General features: G+C 28.8%; 3 protein-coding genes across 3 annotated transcripts; all 3 read left to right on the top strand.

Annotated features, from left to right (window-relative positions):
• The first annotated feature begins 326 nt into the window (after nt 1–326).
• Nucleotides 327–1,788, top strand: LOC131171831 (uncharacterized). The gene is made up of 5 exons (XM_058131834.1): nt 327–371; nt 446–543; nt 637–795; nt 1,165–1,239; nt 1,601–1,788. The coding sequence occupies exons 1-5, from the start codon at nt 331–333 to the stop codon at nt 1,771–1,773; spliced, it is 546 nt and encodes a 181-aa protein (XP_057987817.1). The 5' UTR covers nt 327–330; the 3' UTR covers nt 1,774–1,788.
• A 79-nt stretch (nt 1,789–1,867) lies between these two features.
• LOC131171828 (cuscuta receptor 1-like) lies at nt 1,868–6,456 on the top strand. Its single transcript, XM_058131831.1, has 3 exons — nt 1,868–2,024; nt 3,374–3,523; nt 4,138–6,456. The coding sequence occupies exons 1-3, from the start codon at nt 1,991–1,993 to the stop codon at nt 6,195–6,197; spliced, it is 2,244 nt and encodes a 747-aa protein (XP_057987814.1). The 5' UTR covers nt 1,868–1,990; the 3' UTR covers nt 6,198–6,456.
• A 10,180-nt stretch (nt 6,457–16,636) lies between these two features.
• On the top strand, nt 16,637–23,292 carry LOC131172088 (cuscuta receptor 1-like). Its single transcript, XM_058133034.1, has 8 exons — nt 16,637–17,150; nt 17,433–17,855; nt 18,025–18,110; nt 18,205–18,375; nt 19,284–19,358; nt 19,736–19,891; nt 20,030–20,170; nt 21,022–23,292. The coding sequence occupies exons 2-8, from the start codon at nt 17,698–17,700 to the stop codon at nt 23,037–23,039; spliced, it is 2,805 nt and encodes a 934-aa protein (XP_057989017.1). The 5' UTR covers nt 16,637–17,150; nt 17,433–17,697; the 3' UTR covers nt 23,040–23,292.
• Nucleotides 23,293–26,573: the final 3,281 nt, after the last annotated feature.

Raw genomic sequence — 26,573 nt, 5'->3', positions numbered from 1 at the left:
AGTTCAAAATTTGAACATACTTTTCTGTCAAAAAGTACAACAGATTTATAGCAACAAAAATCTAAACAAAATATTTTTAATGTGACAACATTAGTGTCACTGCTGCTGCATCTTCACTCCTCCTTGACACTGATGCTGCTTTGAACTCTAAGCCTTTATCTCAAATCTTCAAATCTGGACTTCTGCAAACCTTTGGTTAGTATATCAGCAACTTGATCTTTAGAGCTGCAATGGATGAGCTGAACTTCACCTTCTCTTTCAACTTCCCTCAAGAAATGATACTTGATTTTTATATGCTTTGTCTTTCCATGAAAAACAGGATTTTTCACCATGGCCACAACGTGGATTGAAAGGACTAACCGATATTCAAAGTGAGTTTCAATTTCTGTTTCTGTTCATTTTCTTTAACTGTTATCTCAAACAAAGGATGTTCATGCATTCCCAGTGAATTATATTTCCCTTGGGCAGAATTAAGTAATGGAACAAGCTTGAAGTTCTTGAATTTAGCTGGCAATGAAATTGAATCCCTTAAATCGTTCCAAGGTATAACTTGAACTTAATTCTATTATTTTATTTGTTTCAAATAAATATATATGTTGAAAATCATATAACTAGCTAGAAATAATGTTTCTATAGGTGGTGGTAAAGAGTTACAGAAGCTGAGCAATTTGGAATATCTTGATTTGAGCTATAATCGCCTGGATAACAATAGTCTATCATCTCTCAGGAGACTTTCATCTCTCAAGTTTTTGAATATGGAATACAATCTCTTAGAAGGATTAATAAATATGGAAGGTCAGATATGTGACATTGTCACACACACACAAACACGCACGCGCTTGTGTATATAGCCTAGACTCAATTCGCTGTGGACTCAACACACAAAATGTATGATGGTGCTCACCTATTAAATACATGGGTCCCACATGATTATGTCTTGGGACCATAGTGAATCAGGTTTAAGCAAATATTTTCCATAGGATGAATTTTTCTTACCTAGACCCGATTAATGGATATGCTCTGGTTCTCTTACAAACATTCTACAACATGTGAGATCCACTGTTACATTATTAATTAGATGAACTGGAACATGGTTTATATTGTCTTATAATTTCAGCATCTTTTAACCAGAATTGGATGATTTGTTTTACTTCTTATATCTAGAATTGGATGCTTTGGGCAACTTAGAGGTACTAAGCCTAGGAGGAAATCAAATTACTAAAGTTGTGGCCTCAAGAGGTATGCCATTTAAACCAAAGTTTGATTCATGCGGTACTACACAAATAGAACAATTATTTCATAGCATTGGTTGCTGGTTTTTCTCCTTTATGTTTCAGTTTTCAATTATTTCATGTGTTCCAATTCCATAAAACAAATATTATATAATTTTGCTCTAATATATCACATAAAACAAGTGAAGCCTTTATTTATTTATTTATTTATTTTAAACGAAACATAATTGGATTCAATAATAAAAGCAATTTGTTGCAAATGAGTGGGAATATAGCGTTACGCCCTAATCTAATATGAACAATAAAATCTTCCCAATTGATACAATTGCATTAAGCATGATCAAAGCAATTTGTTCATACACTTGCAGATATGAGAGTCGTCAGGAATTTGAGTGCTCTTTTCCTTGAAAACATTACTACCCATGGAAGAAACAGCATTCAGCTGGAATTACTGGGAGCATACCCATTTCTCAAGACCCTTTCTCTAACACATAATAGCTTCAAAGGAGCAATATTTGCTCAAGGCAGGTTTTTGAGATAATAGCTTCCAGTTATTCTCATTAATCTTTACTTTCATATATGCTACAATAATTGTGATTAATTTGCCTAGTTTCACTGAAATTCTGCACTTTTTTTTTTTCTTTTAAGTAGAGCTGCATAATTTGTCAAGCGTGGAAGAGTTGTTTCTGGATCATTCCTCACTTGATGAAGAGTCTTTTAAGAGCTTTGGAGTATTGCCTTTCCTTAAATTTTTGTCTATGAAAGCCCTCAATGCTACCCTACCTATTCAAGGTAATTCAATAAGATTTTTTTTTTTTGAAAAAGAGGAAAACAAATTAAAGCATCAGTATTTTTTTTGTTTTGAGTATAATTGAGCTTTGTTTTCTTTTCTTATAGGAATAATTAGAGCTGAAAATTAATTGATCAGTGGATTTGACCATTTGAAACTTAATTAGCTCATTTTAATAATATTTTTATGATAAACAAATAATATAAATTTTAAAATATATCATTAAAATTAAGAAAAAAGTATTTTTCATATATAATTTATAACAAAAAATTTTAAATAAGTATACATGTGTGTATATATGTATATATACTAAAAAATTTTAAATTATTTATTAATAAAATTATATTTGAGTCCACCCATTTATTAAATTGATTAAAAAAATATTTTTTTGATAAAATTAATATTTTTATCTGAATTGACAAAAAAATGACCCCTTTTTTTGTTTATGTTGACCAGTAGGCAATCTATATCAATGTGTAACTTTGAAATGGCCAAATTTGAACCCGTTCGACAATAATCCAAATTCAAATCTGTCCAATCTATTTGCCACCTCAACAAATTAAATGATTTAATTTTACTTAGATCGTGTTTGTCTTAACTTATAAGCTCTAAAAATTAGATTGACATGTTTGTTTATAATAATTTTTTGATTTATAAATTGAGCTTATAAGCTAAAAAAAAAAAAATAAACTGGGAGACCCAACCTTTTATTTTGATGCTTATATGCTCTATGCTTAAAAATTAGTTTGACTAAGTATTTTATTATATAATCTTCATTTAATTTTTAAAATTTCATCATAAATCTCATTAATATATTTTTTTTGTTATTTTAAAGATAAATATACTTATAAGCTATTTTTTATCAAACACATTAATTATTTATCAGTCATTTATAAACACTTTAAATAAATATACAACTGCTCAAAATTTTAAATATTTATAAGTTTAAATTAACTTATACGCATATAGTGTTTAAAAGTTAATTTTTATAAGTTAGGTCAAACGCCCTCTTAACTCTTCAGACTTGACTCATTTAGTAAAGTAACTTTTTTTGTAAGCCTAAACTTGGCTTTGCTAAATATAAAGAATGAGATGCAATGAGCTTTTATCAAGTTGAGCATAGGGTATCCTATGAGTTGGTTGATTGCCTCATTTGTGGCGTTAGGAAAAATCCATTTTTGAGCCCTTCAACATACATAATGAGGTTCATCTGTTAAACTTTTATTTTTTATTTTCTTAATGCTAAGGTATTAATTAATTTTCATGCTTTAATTGTGTTGTTGAGCTCACAATTGATTTATTATTTTTTTAATATAAAAAAAAATCAAAGAGTAATATTATTTTTTAACAGGCTTGCTGAATTTCAAAAATTTGGTGTATTTGGATTTGAGTTTTTCCACTCTCCACAACAACTTCTTGAAAGACATTGGAAAGATATCATCACTTAAGATTTTATTATTGTCGGGATGTCAACTAAGTGGAGCCATACCTGCTGCCAAAGGTAAGATCCTTTTAATCCTTCTCTGTCACAAACATGGTTAATTACAAAAATGGATTTTTTTTATTTTTTTTATACCTACTTTAATATTTGATAAAATGATAAGCACTTTAAAGATAAATGCTTTAATTTTTTGAATTTTTTTTTACTCGACCTTGTCCACCGTTAACCCAAAATATAAGAAGTATGATGTGACCCACTTATTAAATATATGGGTTCCATATGTATGTGTTTTGGATTCATGATGGACTGAATTTAAGCAATGTTGTGTTGATGTAACTGTTTGCAGTAAATGAAATATATATTTTTTTATTTTTTTACTAAAAATTGTTAAATTTAATTTTTTTCCTTTTTAGGTTTTGTATTATTTGCAAACTCAAGTCATTTTAGACATTTTTATCTTATTAGATTGCATTGTCCTATTAACATAATTATCGATATTAAAATATTTTCAATTAAAACATTAATGGGCAATGTTCTGGGTATCATTTTATCAAAAATTTTGAAAATATATTTGAAAACAAACTTTTTTTTTTTGAATTAACCACTCACACAATGACATTTGATAGACATATATTAGATTTGTACTAATACATTTCACAAATAAATAATTTCAGGTTTATGCGAGTTAAAACATCTTCTAAAGTTAGATATGAGCAACAATGATCTCCGTGGCACATTGCCTTTGTGTCTAGCAAATTTAACATCCCTTCAACAATTAGATATATCTTCCAATCACTTCATTGGAAATATCTCCATATCTCCCCTGGGGACTCTCACATCCTTACATAAATTACAACTTTCAAGAAACCTATTCAAAATTCCAATCTCACTACTGCCGTTCTTTAACCATTCAAAGCTCAAGTTCTTGGATTGTCATGAGAACGAGATATATGCAGATATAGATGTGCCTAATTTGACACCGAAATTTCAATTAGAGACCTTAGATTTGTCAGGTCAAGGAGATGGTGGAGTGTTTCCCAAGTTCCTCTATTATCAGCGTAAGTTAGAGTATGTTGATCTGTCAGATATTAAAATGAAGGGAGAGTTTCCACATTGGTTGATTGGAAACAATTCAAAATTATACACACTTTACTTGCCTAGTTGTTCTCTTTTAGGGCCTCTCCACTTGCCAATTCATTCCCATGTGTATTTGTCAGACTTAGATATCTCTGACAACAGCTTCAACAGTCCTATTCCAACAGAAATTGGAGTACAATTTCCAAATTTAAATTTTCTAAACTTGTCTGGAAATGGTCTCATTGGTGACATTCCTTCATCATTTGGGAAAATGAGCCAATTGATAAAATTAGACTTGTCCAACAATCGACTATCAGGCATAATACCCCAAGACTTGATTGTTGGATGTATTTCATTATTTAATCTCATTCTTTCAAACAATAATTTGCAAGGCCAAATATTCCCAAAACAGGCTAATTGCAAAGAATTGGATCGATTATTGTTGGATGGCAATCAATTCACTGGAAGTATCCCATATAGCATACTTAACTGCACCTTGTTGAATATGTTGGATGTGAGTGATAATCATCTCTTTGGTAGCATTCCTGGTTGGATAAGGAATATGACTTTTCTTCAAGTCTTGGATCTATCAGAGAACAAGTTCTCTGGAACCCTACCATCTAGCTTTGTCCCTCCACAGATCAGAGAAGTTTATTTATCAAATAATAGGCTACAAGGACCACTGACAAATGCATTTTACAATTGTTCTGAATTAATGACATTGGATCTTAGTCGCAACTATTTCACTAGAAGGATTCCAGATTGGATTGGCAAGTTCCCAAAATTGAGCTATCTTCTTTTGGGTTATAACAATCTTGTAGGTGAAATACCAATTCAGTTGTGCAACTTAGGCCAATTAAGCTTGGTTGATCTTTCTAATAATAATCTTTCTGGCCATTTCCTCCCTTGCATAACCGCTGCTAGCAATAAGGTTAGGCAAGAAGAAGTTGGCACAAATCCGTATATGGCTTCATCTCCAGCTTATATGAAACAACCTTTGGAGTTTACAACAAAGAGTATATCGTATTACTTCCGAGGAAGCATTCTCAAGTACATATCAGGGCTCGATCTGTCCTGCAACAATTTGACTGGTAAAATTCCTGCTGAAATAGGAAATCTTAGCATGATCCAGGTGTTAAACCTGTCCCATAACAGTTTGACAGGATTGATTCCGCAATCATTTTCAAACTTGAAGCAAATTGAGAGCTTGGATCTGTCCTACAACAAATTGAATGGCAAAATCCCTCAACTCACTCAACTACATTGGCTAGCTGTCTTCAGTGTAGCACACAACAATTTATCTGGCAAGACACCTGAGATGGTTGCACAATTTGCGACATTCGACAATAGTAGCTATGAGGGAAACCCTTTCCTTTGTGGACCTCCATTGTCTAAAAGTTGCTTTTCTTCATCAATAATGCCAAGAGTTTCAGAGGAAGATAAAAAAGATCATAAAAGAGATGGTGGCTTTATGGACATGGATGCTTTCTATGTGAGTTTTCTGATTTCTTATGCCTTAGTGTTGTTGACCATGGCTGCCATTTTGTACATAAATCCATATTGGCGAAGAGCATGGTTCTATATGATAGAGTTGAGCCTCACCAACCTCTACTATTTTCTGGTAGACAATATTCCTTTTTGGTTTAGATGCTATTGAAGTCTGGGTCTGCTATGTACTTTAAAAGCATTCAACCATGATGAGTGAGCTGAGTTTATGTCCTAGTTTGAGTAAGCTAGGATGGTTGCAGAATAATGAGCTGGAGCTGATTGCAGAGTATAATTTATTACTTGTTTTTGTCAGTAGTTAGATGAGCTGTGAACAAACATTGTTAACTTTGTATACAATTGTATACTGTTCATACTTACAAGTTAACTTTGTCAGTTATAATTCAATGCTTTCATGCTTAAATTCTTAATTCCTTCTTCAAATGGAACCTACAATATGGTTGCAAAGGGAAATTTTAATAAGTTAGAACAAAAACAAATATGTTCGAAACAACCATACCATTATATATATAACGCATACACTTTAAACAATGTCAAACTCACCATAATCAAGTAGTCAAAATAAAATCATTTCAACATACTCCAATTGTATATAATAAATTTTCCCTATTCAGCCCATTTTCTTCTTGTGGTGAGTATTCTCAAATTCCCCTTACCAATTAATAAAATCAAGCTCCATTCCACACCAAAATTGAGAAATTGTTAATTATTTATGACAGTAGTAGATATATCCTTCCAAAATAAAGGAGCGAAAATATCCAAAGAAAGTTGAAAAGGTGAGGGATTTGGGAAGTGGAGATGTGAAGAAGCAAAGGTTGGCTTGATCGAATTAGTTCCTCTTTTGGGAAGGAAAATAAATGGAAATGTGGAGCTTGTTCAAGAGAAAGATAATGAAGTGTCTTCAATGTGTGTAGAGGAAACACAGAAGAGTAATGAACCTGAAATGGTGGTAACGAATGAGGACTTGCATGGGGATTACAATGGAATGATGAATCTCGAGAAATGATCAGTGGTTCATTGCTAAATTCCATGAATAATGATGGTTTAGTAAAAAGGAATTATTTGGATGAGGTTATGATGGATTCAGTTGACAGTCTGCGGAAAAGAGAAGCTCAATGCCTGTTGATGAAGGTGGATTTTTCAAAAATGTATTTCAAGCCATAGAATTTCTTGCTGGCTAGCAAAGATGAGGGAGCCATGCTGAATGCCACTGATTTTGGATTATCTGTGTTCAGTGAAGAAGGGAATAATCAATAATGAGAAGATCAAATGCAAGATAAAACAAATGTTCAGTGTAGATGCAATCAGGTATTTGAGCAGGATCAAAAGCAGGATGAAGTGACATTGTGCCTGAGAGTTTTTTCATTTCAAAGAGAGATTCCATGTTGATTGGTGGTGGATTTTTTTTTTTTTTTTGGGATAAATATTGATTAATGTAGTTGTTAAGCTGTTAGAGCAGTTGTTGAGCTGTTAAACAGTTAGAGAGAAGAGCTGATTGTAATCTTTATGCCAGGGATTGAACCTTTTGTAATATGCTATCTATGATTGAATAATAACTCTCTTCTTGCTCAAGGCTCTCTGGTTCTTCTAATCTTCTTCCTTCTTCATCTTTTTATTATTATTATTATTTTTTATTCTTTCTGCTGAATTTCTATATATATATATATATATATATATATATATATATATATAATTCATAATAAACTCAATCTCTAGAATTGTGATGACACAATATTAAATAAAAATTCATATTTAATTGATGTATAGGATATCTTGCAATATCATGCTTATTTCAATAGTAAATTCGTAATATATGTTATATGATTTTGCTCCTCATGATTATTTTTATGCATTGAAAATATTTAAAATAAATAGAATTGTTAGAGATTACATAAACTCAAAACCTCTTATATTAAGAGGCAAGTGCTCAACTATGGAGCTATTAGTCCAGTGATTCAATCCTGTTATCTTAGATTCATAATCAAAATGGCATCATTTTCCACAAACAACAAAGTCTTTTATTCTGCCTTATAAGAAGGGTAAGAAAAAGTGTTGTTGGTAATCCATATCAGATTCACACTTCCACACAAGACTTGACTTAGTTAAAGCAAACAAATTCTTTTATTTTGCCCTGTTAAAAATGCAAGAAAAAGTGATGCTGGGCAGTCCATATCAGCTTCACCCTTCCATAGGAGACTTGACTCGGTTATAAAGCAAACAAATTCCAAAGACTTGCCAATCTTCCTATGCTATTTTACTCAAAAGCCCCTATAATAGTCAACAAATGCACTTTATCCGTTGATTATAAAGTGACCCATCATGATCAATGGTTAGAACTATACCATTGTGCATGCAATGGTTGCACTCAATAATTTTCTCCATTTTAAACGTGTGATGAGAGGTGGAACATTTGTCTTTTTATTTTGCTGTATTAAAAAGGCTACAAAAAGTGTTGTGGATTAGAGCAAATAAATTCCAAAGACTTGCCAATTTTCTCATGCTATTTTACTCAAAAGATCATATAAAGGAGAAGAAGGGAAGAGAGTGGGAAAGAGAGAGGAGACTTGACTTGGTGAAATAAAATTATTTCAATAGAATAATATGGCCCAGTTTTCAGAATAATTATCTAGTGTAATTGTTATATGTACAATAATTACATTTTTACTGTTGATTATATAATGTGAGTATCATGATCAATGGTTATATATTGTCTTTATATATATATATTGTGTATAATTGCACTATTTTCTCTTTATATATTCTCTTTATATATATATATATATATATATATATATATATATATATATATATATATATATATATATATATATATATATCAGAATAGTATTTTCAAAAAAATGTCACGTGACACTTTCTTTGGAAAGCTTGTTATGTGTCATATTCCTTTAATAATTCTCTTTTATACTCTATTATAATAATAATTATTTAATTCTTTTTTTATTTCTCTTTTAATTATCAATATTATTTAATATACTACCTTAATATTTATTATTTAAATTATTATTTTCTTTAAAAATTGATTTTTAAAAATTAAAACCTTTTTTATTAAATGTAATATTTAAAAATTTTTTATATTTATTTTTTTATAAATTATTTATGTGAAAATATTATTTACCACATATCACCCTCTATAATAATAATAATAATAATAATAATAATAATTTAACAACATCAACAATAACAATATCAATAATAAAATGTCAGTGATGGTTATTAATTTGTGATCACATAATCAATTGTCATATAATTTAATTAATCTTAAATTATTTTATATTTTTAATAAATATTTTATTGTATTATTATATTTTCTATTATGAAATCTTTGTTAAAAAATTTGAGAGACAAAAAGTGTAATATAAATAAAAAGTTATAAAAATAAAATATAGAGATTTGATTTATTTATAATTAATATGTATTAATTTTTATGTTAATGATTTAATATTTTTTTATTTCACTTTTCTAAGATTAATTAATACTTATTATTATCATTATTATTATGACTAACTTATAGCCATTGAAAGAATTGAAACGGCCAAATAAAAAAAAAACATTTAACTATTATAAAAATTGAAGGCCAAACTGGTGATAGGGAAGGAGTTAGTTTGAATAGAGTGATATTGTCCCAAAGTAATCACTTTAAATATCTAGGCTCAGTCCTTCAAGTAGATGGGGGATGTGAGGAGGATGTTAATCATAGGATTAAAGCCGGATGGTTGAAGTGGAGACTTACCATGGGAGTTTTATGTGATTGTAAGATTCCCAATAAATTAAAAGGAAAATTTTACCGTACAGCCATACGACCGGCTATGTTATATGGTAGTGAGTGTTGGGCACTAAAAAAGTCGTATGCATCTAAGATAAGAGTTGCAGAGATGAGAATGCTAAGGTGGATGAGTGGCCATACTAGACTAGATAAAGTCCGTAATGAGAGCATTAGAGAAAAGGTAGGAGTGGTGCCAATTGAAGATAAGTTGAGAGAAGAGAGATTGAGGTGGTTTGGTCATGTGAAGCGTAGACATACGGAGGCTCCAGTTAGACAAGTAGAGCACATTAGGTTAGAGGATAGAAAGAAAAAAAGGGGTAGACCTAAATTGACTTGGAGGAGAGTAGTACAACATGACCTAGAAGTATTACACATTTTTGAGTATTTAACCCAAAATCGTTCAGAGTGGAGAAAGCGAATCCATATAGCCGACTCCAAATTTTTGGGATAAAGGCTTAGTTGAGTTGAGTTGAGTTGAGTATTATAAAAATTGAATTTAAGTGTTTTTATTACTGATTTTCAATTAAATTATATTTAATTATAAAATTAAACTTTTATTTAAATTGTTTCTATACATTTGTCCATATATAGTATGTCATATGAGACATTTTACCTAAGTGCTCTCAAATCTTTTTTAAACTTATTCTGTTTTTTTATTGTTTCTTTCAAAGTTATTAGTTATCATTCTAAAAATATATTTATTTAAATATATTTAATTAATATTTATTTAATTACTATTTTTTTTATAAATTTCTTATCCAATATTTCTTAAATTTTTTAATATTTTATTCCAATATAGTTATATACCGAATACAAGTATAATTAATATTTTGATTATCCATATTTTTTAAGATAAATATTGATTAATGTAGTTGTTAAGCTGTTAGAGCAGTTGTTGAGCTGTTAAACAGTTAGAGAGAAGAGCTGATTGTAATCTTTATGCCAGGGATTGAACCTTCTGTAATATGCTATCTATGATTGAATAATAACTCTCTTCTTGCTCAAGGCTCTCTGGTTCTTCTAATCTTCTTCCTTCTTCATCTTTTTTTTTATTATTTTTTATTCTTTTTGCTGAATTTCTATGTGTGTGTGTGTGTGTGTGTGTGTGCATATATATATATATATATATATAATAAACTCAATCTCTAGAATTGTGATGACACAATATTAAATAAAAATTCATATTTAATTGATGTATAGGATATCTTGCAATATCATGCTTATTTCAATAGTAAATTCGTAATACATGTTCTATGATTTTGCTCCTCATGATTACTTTTATGCATTGAAAATATTTAAAATAAATAGAATTGTTAGAGATTACATAAACTCAAAACCTCTTATATTAAGAGGCAAGTGCTCAACTATGGAGCTATTTGTCCAGTCATTCAATCCTGTTATCTTAGATTCATAATCAAAATGCCATCATTTTCCACAAATAACAAAGTCTTTTATTCTGCCTTATAAAAAGGGTAAGAAAAAGTGTTGTTGGTAATCCATATCAGATTCACACTTCCACACAAGACTTGACTTAGTTAAAGCAAACAGATTCTTTTATTTAGCCGTGTTAAAAATGCAAGAAAAAGTGATGCTGGGCAGTCCATATCAGCTTCACCCTTCCACAGGAGACTTGACTCGGTTATAAAGCAAACAAATTCCAAAGACTTGCCAATCTTCCTATGCTATTTTACTCAAAAGCCCCTATAATAGTCAACAAATGCACTTTATCCGTTGATTATAAAGTGACCCATCATGATCAATGGTTAGAATTATACCATTGTGCATGAAATGGTTGCACTCAATAATTTTCTCCATTTTAAACGTGTGATGAGAGGTGGAACATTTGTCTTTTTATTTTGCCGTATTAACATGGCTACAAAAAGTGTTGTGGATTAGAGTAAATAAATTCCAAAGACTTGCCAATCTTCTTATGCTATTTTACTCAAAAGATCATATAAAGGAGAAGAAGGGAAGAGAGTGGGAAAGAGAGAGGAGACTTGACTTGGTGAAACAAAATTATTTCAATAGAATAATATGGCCCAGTTTTCAGAATAATTATCTAGTGTATTATAATTACACTTTCACTGTTAATTATATAATGTGATTATCATGATCAATGGTTATAATAAAAACTATTGTATATAATTGCACTATTTTCTCTTTATATATATATATAAAACAGAATAGTATTTCCAAAAAAATGTCACGTGGCACTTTCTTTAAAAAGTTTGTTACATGTCATCTTCCTTTAATAATTCTCTTTTATACGCTATTATAATAATAATTATTTAATTCTTTTTTTATTTCTCTTTTAATTATCAATATTATTTAATATACTATCTTAACATTTATGATTTAAATTATTATTTTCTTTAAAAATTGATTTTTAAAAATTAAAACCTTTTTTATTAAATGTAATATTTAAAAATTTTTATGTTAATAATTTAATATTTTTTTATTTCACTTTTCTAAGATTAATTAATACTTATTATTATCATTGTTATTATGACTAACTTATAGCTATTGAAAGAATTGAAATGGCCAAAGAAATAAGAAACATTTAACTATTATAAAAATTGAATTTAAGTGTTTTTATTACTGATTTTCAATTAAATTATATTTAATTATAAAATTAAACTTTTATTTAAATTATTTCTATATGTTTGTCCATATATAGTATATTTTATGAGACATTTCACCTAAATACTCTCAAATCTTTTTTAAACTTACCCTATTTTTTTATTATTTCTTTCAAAGTTATTAGTTATCATTCTAAAAATATATTTTATTTAAATATATTTAATTAATATTTATTTAATTACTATTTTTTTTATAAATTTCTTATCCAATATTTCTTAAATTTTTAATATTTTATTTCATTATAGTTATATACCGAATACAAGTATAATTAATATTTTGATTATCCATATTTTATCATCATTAATTTTCAACAGAAATATTTTTAAATTTTAATTAAATATCTAAATTTTTATGCATAAATTATCTCTAAATTATATTTTTATATAATAGTAGAATTTCAAAAATAGAATACAAATATGATTACATCAAAAATTTAAATATAAGTAAAGATGATTAAAGTTACGATATTAAAATTACAGAATCTATCTTTTAAAAAATAATATGTAATTTTAATATTTATTATTTTAATAAAAAATATGATATATTAAAATTTTAATTTTTATGAACTATATTTATCTTATATTATAAATTTATATAAAATGATAACATTTTTTGAAAGAATTATTTTATGAAAAATATATCCAATTAGTAAAAAAAATTTACTTTATAAAAACTCAATGATATAATATTTTTAAAAAATAATATAATAAAATGTTATTTTTCATTAATAATAATATTTTATATTTTCATTATTATTAAAATTAAATAATTCAATTCGTAACTTAATATATTTTTTATTATATTAATAATAAAAAATTATATTTATATATTTTTTAAATAACATAATTTTTTTATTAATCTAATATATTTTATGTAATCTAAAAAAATTAATTTATATAAATTATAAGATAAAATATAAAAATTTTATGAAATTTAAATTATTTTTTAAATAAAGTAATTTTATTATATTTTAATGAAGTAATCATCAAAACTATTATTAATATATGTATAAAAAGAATTAAATAAGTATTTTAATTATTTACTCTATAAATTAATTAAAAATTTATTATTATAATAAATAAAAATTAATTCAAATTAAATTAAATAAGAGAGAAAATTTTAATTAAAAATTTATTTATAAATAATAATAATTTATTTTATTTAGATTGTAATTAAAAATTAAATTAAAAAATAAAAATTATAAATTATTCATAAATAGTGTAGATATTATGCTAGTTTTAACATATGACGAGTGGTGTAACAGTTGATGAAAAGCTGGTGGTCGTTGCACCTTCGGTTTCTTTTTATCATTATAATAATATTTTTAGCTAATAAAAAGAAAAAAAATAAAAAAAAGAAAAAGTGGTTGATGAAGATAGGCAGCTCAACGAAAGGAAATAGAATTATATATATATATATATATATATTTATATATATATATATATATAAAAGATATATCTTATAAAAAAATCTAAAATTAAAAAAAAACTTAAATTTTTAGAGTATTTATGATTATAGTCAAAATTTTATTTTGTTTGAATTATAGCTCAATCATAATTAGCTATCACAGTTGTAGTTAAAGTACTAAATTGGATTTAAGAAAGTTATAAATTATAATATAATTTATAAAATTTTATTTAATTGATAAAATAGTCTTTAAAATTTTATTTGATTAACAAAATAGTCTATTAATTTAAATTGTATATTTAATTTTTTTATATAAAATATATTTTATATTCATTTTTAGTTGAAACTTTATACTAAAAATTTATTTTTATTAATTAAAATATATTTTAATATAACAAACTATTCAAAAATTATATATTAATAAAATAATCACAAAATAATCATATTTGGAATAGAAGAAAATAATCATTACGTTTGGATGATAGGAAAGAAAAATAATTGGAGAAGGATAAAAGAATACACAACAATTAAAAGGAATATATATATATATATATATATATATATATATATAGAAAGAAAGAAAATATTGAAAGGAAAGATATTTTTTGAAATAATAAAATTATAATTTATCTTTAAATAATCAAAAATAATTTATAAAATATAGAGATAATTTTGTGATTTTAAAATGTTGAGTGCATATGCATAATTATAAAATACAGGTTCCATTTCAAATCAAGACTTGCGAGTCAGCAACTTATAGACCATTACAGAAGTTGTCTTTGATTTACAAGATATGAAATAATTGAGCACGGATCACGGGATCCAATGCTTTGAATTAGTTTTAATAAATCGAATTTGAAAATACTATAATTTCTTCTGTTCGTGAGAAAGAATGTGTCGAAGGTTTTCTGTTTTGGTATGTGATTAGTTGGTTTGAGAGAATATCCAAGAAAGCGAGGCAAATATAGAGAAGTGAAAAGAGAAGGTCAGAATAAAAAAATTAAGTTGAAATAATAGAATTGATTCGGTTCAATTCCTTTTATTACCTCGGCATGTTTCAGTTTTTATATTTTTTTCATTTCAATTAATTGGTTATTTTTGTTTGATTCTGAATTAAACCAATTGATTTCAAACTCACAAGCAAGTGCATAACCATCGAGCTATTAGTCCAATGGTTCAATCCTATTATCTTATCTTAGATTCATAATCAAAATGGCATCATTTTCAATGAACAAGAAGACATTTATTTTGCCTTATAAAGAAGGCAAGAAAAAGTGTATGTATTAGATTCACACTTCCACTAGAGACTTGACTCAGACAAAGCAAACAAATTCCTTTATTTTGCCGTATAAAAAAGGCAAGAAAAATTGTTTCTGGGCAGGCCACACAAGACTTGACTCTATTAAAGCAAGCAGTTCAAGACATGATGAGTGGTGCAACATTTGCCAAGTAGTTGATCAAGTTAGGAAGCTCAATTCAAATTATTATACAACCTGGGTCTATAAAAAGCTTAAAGTGTTAGGATGTTGCATTCATTAATTAATTCAAGAGAAATAGTTAATATTATAAAAAATAATAAAAATAAAAATAAAAATAAACAAGACATTTGTCAAAATTAAATAATTTTAAAAAATTTTAGCGAGTGAAAATATGTTCAACAAGTATCAAATGCATAAAAATTTGTTCAACATGGCATTTAAAATATTGTTGAGAACATGAATTCAATATATATAATGAATATTAAAAATTGATTTGAAATTAATTAAATTCAATATATTTTAATTATAAAATTTTAAAATAATTAAACCATTTTTTCAACAATATTAAAAATAATATTTTATAAAAATACATTTTAACCTTTCCATCAGAATCTCAAACCTCAAACACAGAAACAACACTTTATTTTAAGTGTTTGTGATTCTATGTACCCAGTAATTATAGATTTTAAAAAAATATATTATATTAAATTAAATTTGATTCATTATAATTGCATTATCATTAGTTTATGTGAAATATGCATAACGTTGGTGATAATCGCTTTCTTACATTGGTCTTTTATTTTGCAGTATAAGAAAGAAAAGCAAACAAATTCCAAAGACTTGCCAACCTTCCTAACCTATTTTACTCAAAAGCCCATATAAGGGAGAAAAAGAGAAGACGGACACTTGACTTGGTGAAACAAAATTATTTCAATAGAATAATTTGCCCCAAATTTCAGAATAAGTATTTAGTGCAATTGTTGTATTGCACTTTAGCCGTTGAAAATCAAATGCATAAAAATTTATTTAATATGGCTTTTAAAATATTATTTGGAACAACAATTCATTATATATATATATATATATATTGGTTTGAAATTAATTAAATTCAATATATTTTAATTATACAATTCTAAAATAATTAAACCATTTTTTTAACAGCATTAAAATAATATTTTCTAAAAATACATTTTTAACCTTTCCATTATAATATCAAACCTCAAACACGGTTTCAATTAAAATAATTGTAGATTTTGAAAAAATATATTATATTAAATCAAATTTGATTCATTATAATTGCGTGACTGTTGATTTACATGAAATATGCGTGACGTTGGTGATAATTTTTTTTTTCCACATTTGTCTTTTTATTTTTGTCGTATAAAAAAGGCCAGAAAAAGCATTGTGGATAAAAGCAAATAAATTCCTGAGGCTTGCCAATCTTCTTATGCTATTTTACTCAAAAGCCCATATAAAGGAGAAGAAGGGAGGAGACTTGACCGGGTGAAAAAAGAAAAGAAAAACTAGTTGATGAAGCAAGGAAGCTCAACTGAAATTATTACACAACATGAGTCTATAAAAGCCCAAAGGTGCTAGGCTGTTGCTTCATTGCGTAATTGAAGAGAAATAATTGTTTATATTTCGCATACAAGTACTGAAATGAGGCTAATTAAGCAGCTGTTGGTTGCTTTAGTAATAGTTTCATTATTAGAGGGATGGTGGAGCTGTGATGGTTGTTTGGAGAATGAGAGAAATGCTCTTTTGCAACTCAGGGCTTCTTTCAATCATCCTCAACGCATATCACTCTTCTCTTGGGGATTACATACTGATGACTGTTGTAAATGGAAAAATATTCACTGCAGCTCCACCACTGGACGAGTTTCCAAACTCAGTATTCGGGGCGATTATTCGGCCGTTGAATGGTGCTTCAATGCCTCTTTGTTTCTTTCTTTTCAAGAAATGACGAGTCTTAGCTTACGAAACAATCATATTATTGATTGTGTTGAGAATGAAGGTAGAATATTAATTTGTCATGCATTATCGTATAATTATGCAATAACTAATACACCTTTTGTTTCATAATATTTTAAGTTTTTTTTTCTAATATTTGATAAAAGCTGCTAATAACACTTTAATTTTAGTTATTGTTAAGAAAACAAAAAGTAGTTTGAAACTATTATTTAGATATTTTCATAGTTTTATGATTGAAACATAATTAAGTTTTTTTTTTTTTTAACAACTCGAAAACAATAAATAATAAATAAATCTAACTAGGTACCTACCTCTTATGATGCAGGTTTTGAAAGATTAGAAATGCTCAGCAAGTTGGAGTTTCTTGATTTAGAAGGTAACTTGTTCAACAACAAGAGCATTGTATCATCTATTGGCCATCTTTCATCTTTAAAATCATTGAATTTGGGCGACACTGGATTGGAAAGTGTAACTGATATTCAAGGTTAGCTCAACTTAAAATGTTTCCTTGTTCTAATTTTTGAGGATTTTCCATTTATTTATGTACTTATTTTTCAATTTTCAAGCACAAACTTGACTAACACTTTTTTATGACTTTTGAAGGACTATCAAGTCTTCAAAATTTGGAGTTTCTTGATTTGTCATACAACAATTTCAGTGATAGCATCATACCATTTTTACGCATCTTTCCATCTTTAAAATCATTAAATTTAGCCCGCAATAGATTGGAAAGTGGTATTCAAGGTTAGCTCTAATTGTGATATCTTTTTATTATAATTGATCAGGATTTTCCTTTTACTTATTTATTTATTTTCAATTTTCAAGTAAAACTTTGACTGATACTCTTTTATGACTTGTGAAGGACTATCAGGACTTGAAAATTTGGAGTTTCTTGATTTGTCATCCAACAACTTCAGTGATAGCATCATACCATTTTTACGCATCTTTCCATCTTTAAAATCATTAAATTTAGCCGACAATAGATTGGAAAGTGGTATTCAAGGTTAGCTCTAATTGTGATATCTTTTTATTATAATTGATCAGGATTTTCCTTTTACTTATTTATTTATTTTCAATTTTCAAGTAAAACTTTGACTGATACTCTTTTATGACTTGTGAAGGACTATCAGGACTTGAAAATTTGGAGTTTCTTGATTTGTCATTCAACAACTTCAACAAGAGCATCATACCACTTCTAAGTGTATTTTCATCTTTAAAATATTTAAAATTGATCTACAACAGACTGGAAAATATAACTGATTTTCAAGGTTAGCTCAAATTGTGATATTTTTATATTATAATTTTTCAATGTCTCCTTTTATTTATTTTTCAATCTTATTCAAGCACAAATTTTAACCAATATTTTTTTTTTATTTTGCTTGTGGAGGACTATAGAGACTTGAAAATTTGCAGATTTTTGAGTTATTCACTTGTGAAAAATTAAGGTAATTTGCAAAAAGAACTTTTTAAGAAAATTGAAAAATAATTTAATTAAACCTTCTAAGAGAAAACTTTTAAGTTTTCCATCATAATAAAATTACTCTTTTTCAACCGTTAAAAATAATGACCTTTTTTTTTTATATAAACAAAGCTATGCTATAACTTTTCTGTGACTAAAATTGAATAATTATTTAAGAAAATATTTATTTTACAATAATAAAAATTTAATATTATAAAATAAATAAATAATATATATAAAAAAATTTAAAAGTATAATATATATATATATATATATATATATATATATATATATATATATATATATATATATATATATATATATATATATATATATATATATATATATATACACACTTCTTTTTAAAAAAAAAAGAAAATTACATGTAAAGTCACTAACTAGAACTGCTTTGGTGCACAATTGAAGGACTATCAAAACTTAGCAAATTGGAATTTCTTGATTTAAGTCTTAATGACTTCGGCAATAGTACCCTATCATCCATTGGTGATCTTTCATCTTTAAAAGAATTATATCTGGAAGTATGTGGATTGAGAGGAACATTCGATATTCAAAGTGAGTTTCACTTTCTCTTTTTCTTTCTATTTATTTATTTATAAAATATTATTTCTAGTTCTCTTGCAAACTCAATAACATTCCACAATTATTAGATGAACATGCTAATTATATAGGATTTGTTTTACTTCTTCTTATATCTAGAATTGGATGCTTTGGGCAACTTAAAGGTACTGAGCCTACGAAGAAATCAAATTACCAAAGTTGTGGACTCAAGAGGTATGCCAGTTAAAACAAAGTTTGATTCATGCATTAATATACAATCATTTCATAGTATAGTTGGGTGGTCCTGGTTGTTGGTTTTTATTGTATTTTCAATATAGATTCCAATTCCATAAATTAAATATTACATATTTTCTCTATTATATCACAAAACATAATCGTATTCACTAGTTAAGCAATTTGTTACAAGTAAGTGTGTGTGCATATAGACTAGCCTTAAGCGCTGTAGGCTAATATGAACAATAAAATACAACCCCCCTTTGCTAAGATGTCCAAAGATCACATTGGCTTGCCAATTGGTATAATGGCATTGAGCATGATCGAAGATATAAAAACACATGTTTGAATACTATATTTTGTTCATTCACTTGCAGATATCAAAATCATTAGGAATTTGAGCTCTCTTTTCCTTGATGACAATAATGGGGATGGAAGAAGCAGCATTCAGCTGGAATTATTAGGGGCATACCCATTTCTCAAGACCCTTTCTCTAATCGATAACAGCTTCAAAGGAGGAATATTTGCTCAAGGTAGGTTTTTGAGATATGCCCAAAACTCCTTCAAGTTATTGTCATTAGTCATTGCTTGCATATATGCCGCAATACTTGTGATTAATTTGCCTAGTTTCATTGGAGCTTTGACCTTTTTTTTTTTTTTTCATTAAGTAGAGATGGGTAATTTTTCAAGCGTGGAAGAGTTGTCCCTGGATGATTCCTCATTGGATGAAGAGTCTTTTAAGAGCCTTAGAGCATTGCCCTCTCTTAAATTTTTATCTATGCAACGCCTCAATGCTGACCTACCTAGTCAAGGTAATTCGATAAGATTTAAACAAAAAAAAAGCTTATTTATAGCCTTCAAAAAACTTCATTTGAGCTATACAATATACATGTCAAGATTTATCTGTTAAGCTCTTTTATTTATTTATTTATTTATTTAATGACTATATTTGATGAATAATATTTTCATAATATTAAGGTTTATCTGTGATTTCCATTTTTAAATAATCTCACCTTTATCATTATATTAAAATATCAATTTTCATTCTTTAATTGTGTTATTAAACACATAATTGAATTATTATTTTTTTTAATAAAAACAGAATATTATTTTTTAATAGGCTTGCCGAATTTCAAAAATTTGGAGCATTTGGATTTGAGATTGTCTACTCTCCACAACAACTTCTTAAAAGACATCGAAAAGATGCCCTCTCTTAAGATTTTATTATTGTCCGCTTGTCAACTAAACGGCACAATACCTGCAGCCAAAGGTAAGGTTCTTTTAACCCTCTTTTTGTCACACTCATGGTTTATTACAAAAATGAATTTTATGAATTTTTTTTATGTTAATAATTATATTGATGTAGTAGTATGCAATAAATAAAATAATTTTTAAAATTTTTATATTATTTGCGGACTTAAGACATTTTAATAAAGTTTAGTATATCATTTTATAATAAATAAATAAATAAATAAAAAATAAACATAGACCCTTACTAGTCTTTCAAAAATTTCAAATTGCTTGTTTATACAATTCTAAAAATGAAAATATATTTGAAAGCAAAGCTTAGAATGTCTTTTTTACCATAATTAACCCTCACAAATTGATATTTGATAGACACATTTTAGATTCATACTAACACTTTTCACATAAATAATTTTAGGTTTATGCGAGTTAAAACATCTTCAAAAGCTAGATATGAGCTACAATGATCTCAGTGGCACTTTACCTTTATGTCTAGTAAATTTAACATCCCTTCAACTGTTAGATCTATCTTCCAATCACTTCATCGGAAATATCTCCTTATCTCCCCTGGGGACCCTCACATCCATGCACACATTACATCTTTCAAGGAACCTGTTCCAAATCCCAATCTCTCTTCTGCCATTCTTCAACCTTTCAAAGCTCAAGCGCTTGGATTGTTATGAGAATGAAATATATGCAGATATAGATGTGCCTACTTTGACACCAAAATTTCAACTACGGACCCTAGCTTTGTCAGGTCAAGGAGATGGCGGAGTGTTTCCCAAGTTCTTCTACTATCAGCATAAATTAGAATATGTTGATATGTCAAATATTAAAATGAAGGGAGAGTTTCCACATTGGTTGATCAGGAACAACACAAAATTATACACACTTCACTTGCCCAACTGTTCTCTTTCGGGGCCTCTCCAATTGCCAATTCATTCCCATTTGTATTTTTCAGACTTAGACATCTCTGACAACTACTTCAATGGTTCTATTCCAACAGAAATTGGAGTATGTTTTCTAGGTTTAAATTCTCTAGACTTGTCTGGAAATGGTCTCACTGGTGGCATTCCTTCATCATTTGGCAAAATGAGTCAACTGACAGAATTAGACTTGTCCAACAATCATTTGTCAGGCATAATACCCCAAGAGTTGATTGTTGGATGCAGTTCGTTATATGAGCTCATTCTTTCAAACAATAGTTTGCATGGCCAAATATTCCCAAAACAAGCTAATTGCAAAGAATTGATTCGATTATTGTTGGATGGCAATCAATTCACTGGAAGTATCCCATATAGCATAATTAATTGCACAAGGTTGGAAGTGTTGGACGTGAGCGATAATCATCTCTTTGGTGTCATCCCTAGTTGGATAAGGAATATAACTTCTCTTTATATCTTGGATCTGTCAGTGAACAATTTCTTTGGAAACCTGCCATCTAGCTTTGTCCCTCCAATGATCAATGAAGTTTATCTATCAAAAAATTGGCTACAAGGACCATTGACGAATGCATTTTATGGTTGCTCTGAATTAACAATATTGGATCTTAGTCACAACTATTTCACTAAAAGGATTCCAGAATGGATTGGCAATTTTTCAGAATTGACCTATCTTCTTTTGGCTTATAATAATCTTGAAGGTGAAATACCAATTCAGTTGTGCAACTTAATCCAATTGAATTTGGTTGATCTTTCTAATAATAATCTTTCTGGTCCTGTTCCCCCTTGCATAAGCCTTCGTAGTTATTCTGATTACGGTATAGGTTCTCAACCTTTGGAGGTTACAACAAAGAATGCATTGCGTTATTTCCAAGGAAGGATTCTCAGGCTCATGTTAGGACTCGATCTGTCCTGCAACAATTTGACAGGTGAAATTCCTGTTGAAATAGGAAATCTTGACAAAATCCTGCTGTTAAACCTGTCCCATAACAAGTTGACGGGATTGATTCCACAATCATTTTCAAACCTAAAGCAAATTGAGAGCTTGGATCTTTCCTATAACAACTTGAATGGCAAAATCCCTCAACTCACTCAACTATATTTTCTAGCTGTCTTCAGTGTAGCGCACAACAATTTATCTGGCAGGACACCTGAGATGGTTGCACAATTTGCGACATTCGAGAATAGTAGCTATGAGGGAAACCCTTTCCTTTGTGGACCTCCACTGTCTAAAAGTTGCTTTTCTTCATCAATAATGCCAAGATTTTCGGAGGAGGATAAAAAATATCATAAAAAGGATGGTGGCTTTGTGGACATTGATGCTTTCCATGTGAGTTTTCTGATTTCTTATGCCATAGTGTTGTTGACCATAGCAGCCGTTTTGTACATAAATCCATATTGGCGAAGAGCATGGTTCTATATGATAGAGTTGAGCCTCACCAACTTGTACTATTTTCTGGTGGACAATATTCCTTTTGTGTTTAGATGCTATTGAAGCCTGGGTCTGCTATGTACTTTAGAAACCATGGGTCTGCCATGAGTCAGCTGAGTTTGTGTTGTAGTTGTGTAAGCTGGGAAGGTTGCAGAATAATGAGCTGAAGCTGATTGCAGAACATCATTTATTACTTGTTTCTGTCAGTCAGTTAGATGAGCTATAAACATAGCTTGTTGACTTTGCAACTTCCTATGTACTCTTGTGTGCTGTTCATTTCTTGAATGAGAAGTAGTCACTCTGCAAGCCTGCTCAAGATTTATATGACTGTAAGTTTGAATATTTGTCTAAAAATGAAAATAAGATAAATTACATTTAGCAATTTTTTTTTTAAACTCATTCTGCAATATTCAAACTTAAATTCTTAATTATTTGATGATAAAATGAAATTTGATCATGAAAATAAAATAAATGTTTGCTTGTGGAAGTTTTTGAATGGTTGGGTGTATCAGATGAGGCCATACACCCAGCTATAAATAATAATTTGCTTGAAATTAATTCTCATGTCGCAGGAAAATTCTTTGTAGTAAATCAAATTTTGAATAGCTCTGTATTTTCCATAATCTCAAATTTTCGATCTTAGCACAATTTAAATATAAAACATTGTGTTAAAAATTTAAATTTTATTATTGGAGCGTTGGCGTTTGAGCCCTCAATCTATCATAGCCTGAATATTCCTACAAAGACTTCCATGGCCTTTTCTTGTCCAGCCTTAATGTCCTCTTCATTCGCCTCAGCACCATCAATAGTGTAACTCTTGCTGCTTCGCTTGAAGATGGATCCTCCATCAGGCAGCTTTCAACCTTAATCTGAAAAGAGATCCATCAATGGCAGGATCACTTGCAATCACAGAGTAGTCATATGTCAAATTCTCCTCGTCTATGGCATCAATCTTTAAGTGTAAGTCTGCATCTACAAGCTTAGTCTACATGCGGTAATTGCCCAAGTCACATACAAATGCGAGGCCCTGATGATAAAAGCACCTCTTATTTTAGATAAAATTAATTTTAGACTCAAACCTTCTTATCCACTCCTTTTTAAATTAACCTGTATATACTAACACACACACACACAGTTTCGATCCAATTTCATATTAGACTCAGCAATTTCGATTCGTATAACTAAGGATCTTAAACCAGATTAAAACATTCGATTTGATTCTAGTTTTTGTTCGATTTACTTTGAATTAATCTAACTGTTGGATTTTTTTTGTCTAAAAAATGTCAAGTTAAATTGCATTGAACTGAAACTGTTCGATTTGATTTTTGTCTAATTCAAGAAGAGGGAAATTATTTAAATCTGATACCTATTTCAGATTAAATCAATCTAATTTTAGACTTGAATTAGAATCATATGTCTACGTGAGCACACATATATATAAATATGGAATGGAGTGTAAGTAAGACCATCATTGAAGTTAACTTGCTTGATGGTGCAAGCTCCTCCACCTCCTTCAAGAATGACAACACTCTTAATAGCGTGGGGCAGTACCTTGGGGAGGAGGATTTCAGAGGCCATGAGGACTTTGGTGGCCACCTTGGGCTACAGTACTGACTGAGTAATGTTTCAAAGTGAGAAAACTTAATACTAACGCCCTCAAGTCTTAATAATAATTAGTAGTAATATTCACTTTCATCCTCCCTTCATTTTTATCAATTTTTTTATTTAATTATTAATAATTAATAGTAATATACACTTGCATTTTTTTTTTTAAGAAATGGAGATTTTTTTTTTTTACGATATTTGAATGTTTCGAAGGGAAAACATTCTCAACTCATCAATTTAGCTGGTTAAAAAAATTGAAAACCACAAATCTAAAAGGCTGTTAGAAGAAAGAATATAAGTAATGAAGGAAATGATTGTGTATTTATCTATGTCTGATTTATAGAGATATTACATCTATTTATACATGAGAATATGAGCTAATTTAGACAAGAATAATAATTGTTGTAATTATGCTACACAAATATCCTATAATCATGCTAATTGCTGTAATTATACTACACAAATCTCCTATAATCATGCTAATTGTTGTAATTATGCTAACACCCTCCCTCAAACTCAAGGTGGTAGCACAGGTGCCAACTTGAGTGTAACACCCCTATTTGTATAGCTAGGTATATTTCACTGTTCCGGTGACCGGAGTCGGTCTGGACAATTAAGGGGATTAGGACCACACTTAAGACAACTAGAGAAACCATAAACACAAATAATTAGTAATGTTCAATTAGTTAAGTATAAATAAGAAAAACAGAACATAAGAAGTTAAACGAGCCGAGAGTCACAACAATGGGTGACCGTCTCGGGAACGACTGCGAAGTCATTTTAAACTCAAATTTCGAACTATAAAAAGTGACGCTGCGGTCCTTAGGACCCTTATGAACACAGTGGAAAAGAGAAAATCACGAAAAAGAACTGTTAAGTCAATCAAATAATTAGGTCAGGGAGCCGGAAGAAATATTGGATTATTTGCAAACCGGGATGAACCGGCGAGGGGCAATTTGGTCAATTGACCCCGAGAGCTGACTCCTGATCTAACTGTCAAATAAAATCGAAGAAAAGAAAATTTCGGAATCGAGAATTAAATTAAAGAACTAATAGAAAAAAATAAATAAAAAAAAAAAAGAAAAAAGATGGAAAAGTCAAAGGTGATGACATCATGCATGATGTCATAAAGGATTAATTAATTTATTTTATTAATTTCGGATTTTTGGTCTTCAAAAAGGGATAAACATAAAAGAAAAGAAAAAAAAAATAAAACACAAGTCTTCTTCAAAAAAACGTCACTCTCTCTCTCCCACACCAAAACCACCATGAAAGCTCATTTTTGAGCTTGAAGAACCCAAAATCTAACCATAGAAAATTGTCCTACCATATCAAGACTTTGTTTGGGCAACTAGGAAAGAAGATTCAAGGAAAAGAAAGAAGAAAAATTTGAAGAAAAGGGAGAAGAAATTCTGCACACAAGGTTAGTAAACTAAACTTGAATTGTTAGTTGATTTAGTTATGTTTATAGCTTAATTAACCTAGAAATATACTTAAAATGAAAAGAAAACATTTGTCAAGGACCAAACTGAAAATTTGGCCAACTAGGGTTACTATGCATATGTTTGAGTTTTGATTGAATTCAATATGTTAGGCAAGTTTGTTTGAATGAAGTAGTAAGATTGAGATGTTTAGAATTAGTAAAATATAACAAATTAAGTGAGTTAGGGTTTTGGACCTAGGGTTTTGAGGCAAATTTTGGAGAAATGCATAAATGATGACTTTGACCTATTGTGAGCTGAAAAATGGTCAATAATGACCAAAGGAGATGTGTGGGAATTGTTGGAATGGAAGTCCAATTCGTAGGGCAAATGGTCATGCTGCTGGCAGCATGACCAAACCTACTTTGAAGGATCAAAACGGGAATTTTACAAGCCCAATTGATATGCCACCAATTGGGGATGAAAATAGACATAAAAGGGCACAATTTTCATTGAGGAACCATGCCCAAAAACTGACCAAAACTTAGTGAACTAATTGACCAAAGTGAAA

The sequence above is a fragment of the Hevea brasiliensis genome, chromosome 13 (assembly GCF_030052815.1).
Source record: "Hevea brasiliensis isolate MT/VB/25A 57/8 chromosome 13, ASM3005281v1, whole genome shotgun sequence".
Lineage (NCBI taxonomy): Eukaryota > Viridiplantae > Streptophyta > Magnoliopsida > Malpighiales > Euphorbiaceae > Hevea > Hevea brasiliensis.
The sequence above is the reverse complement of the archived record's forward strand: the minus strand, read 5'-3'. Positions and strand labels throughout refer to the sequence as shown.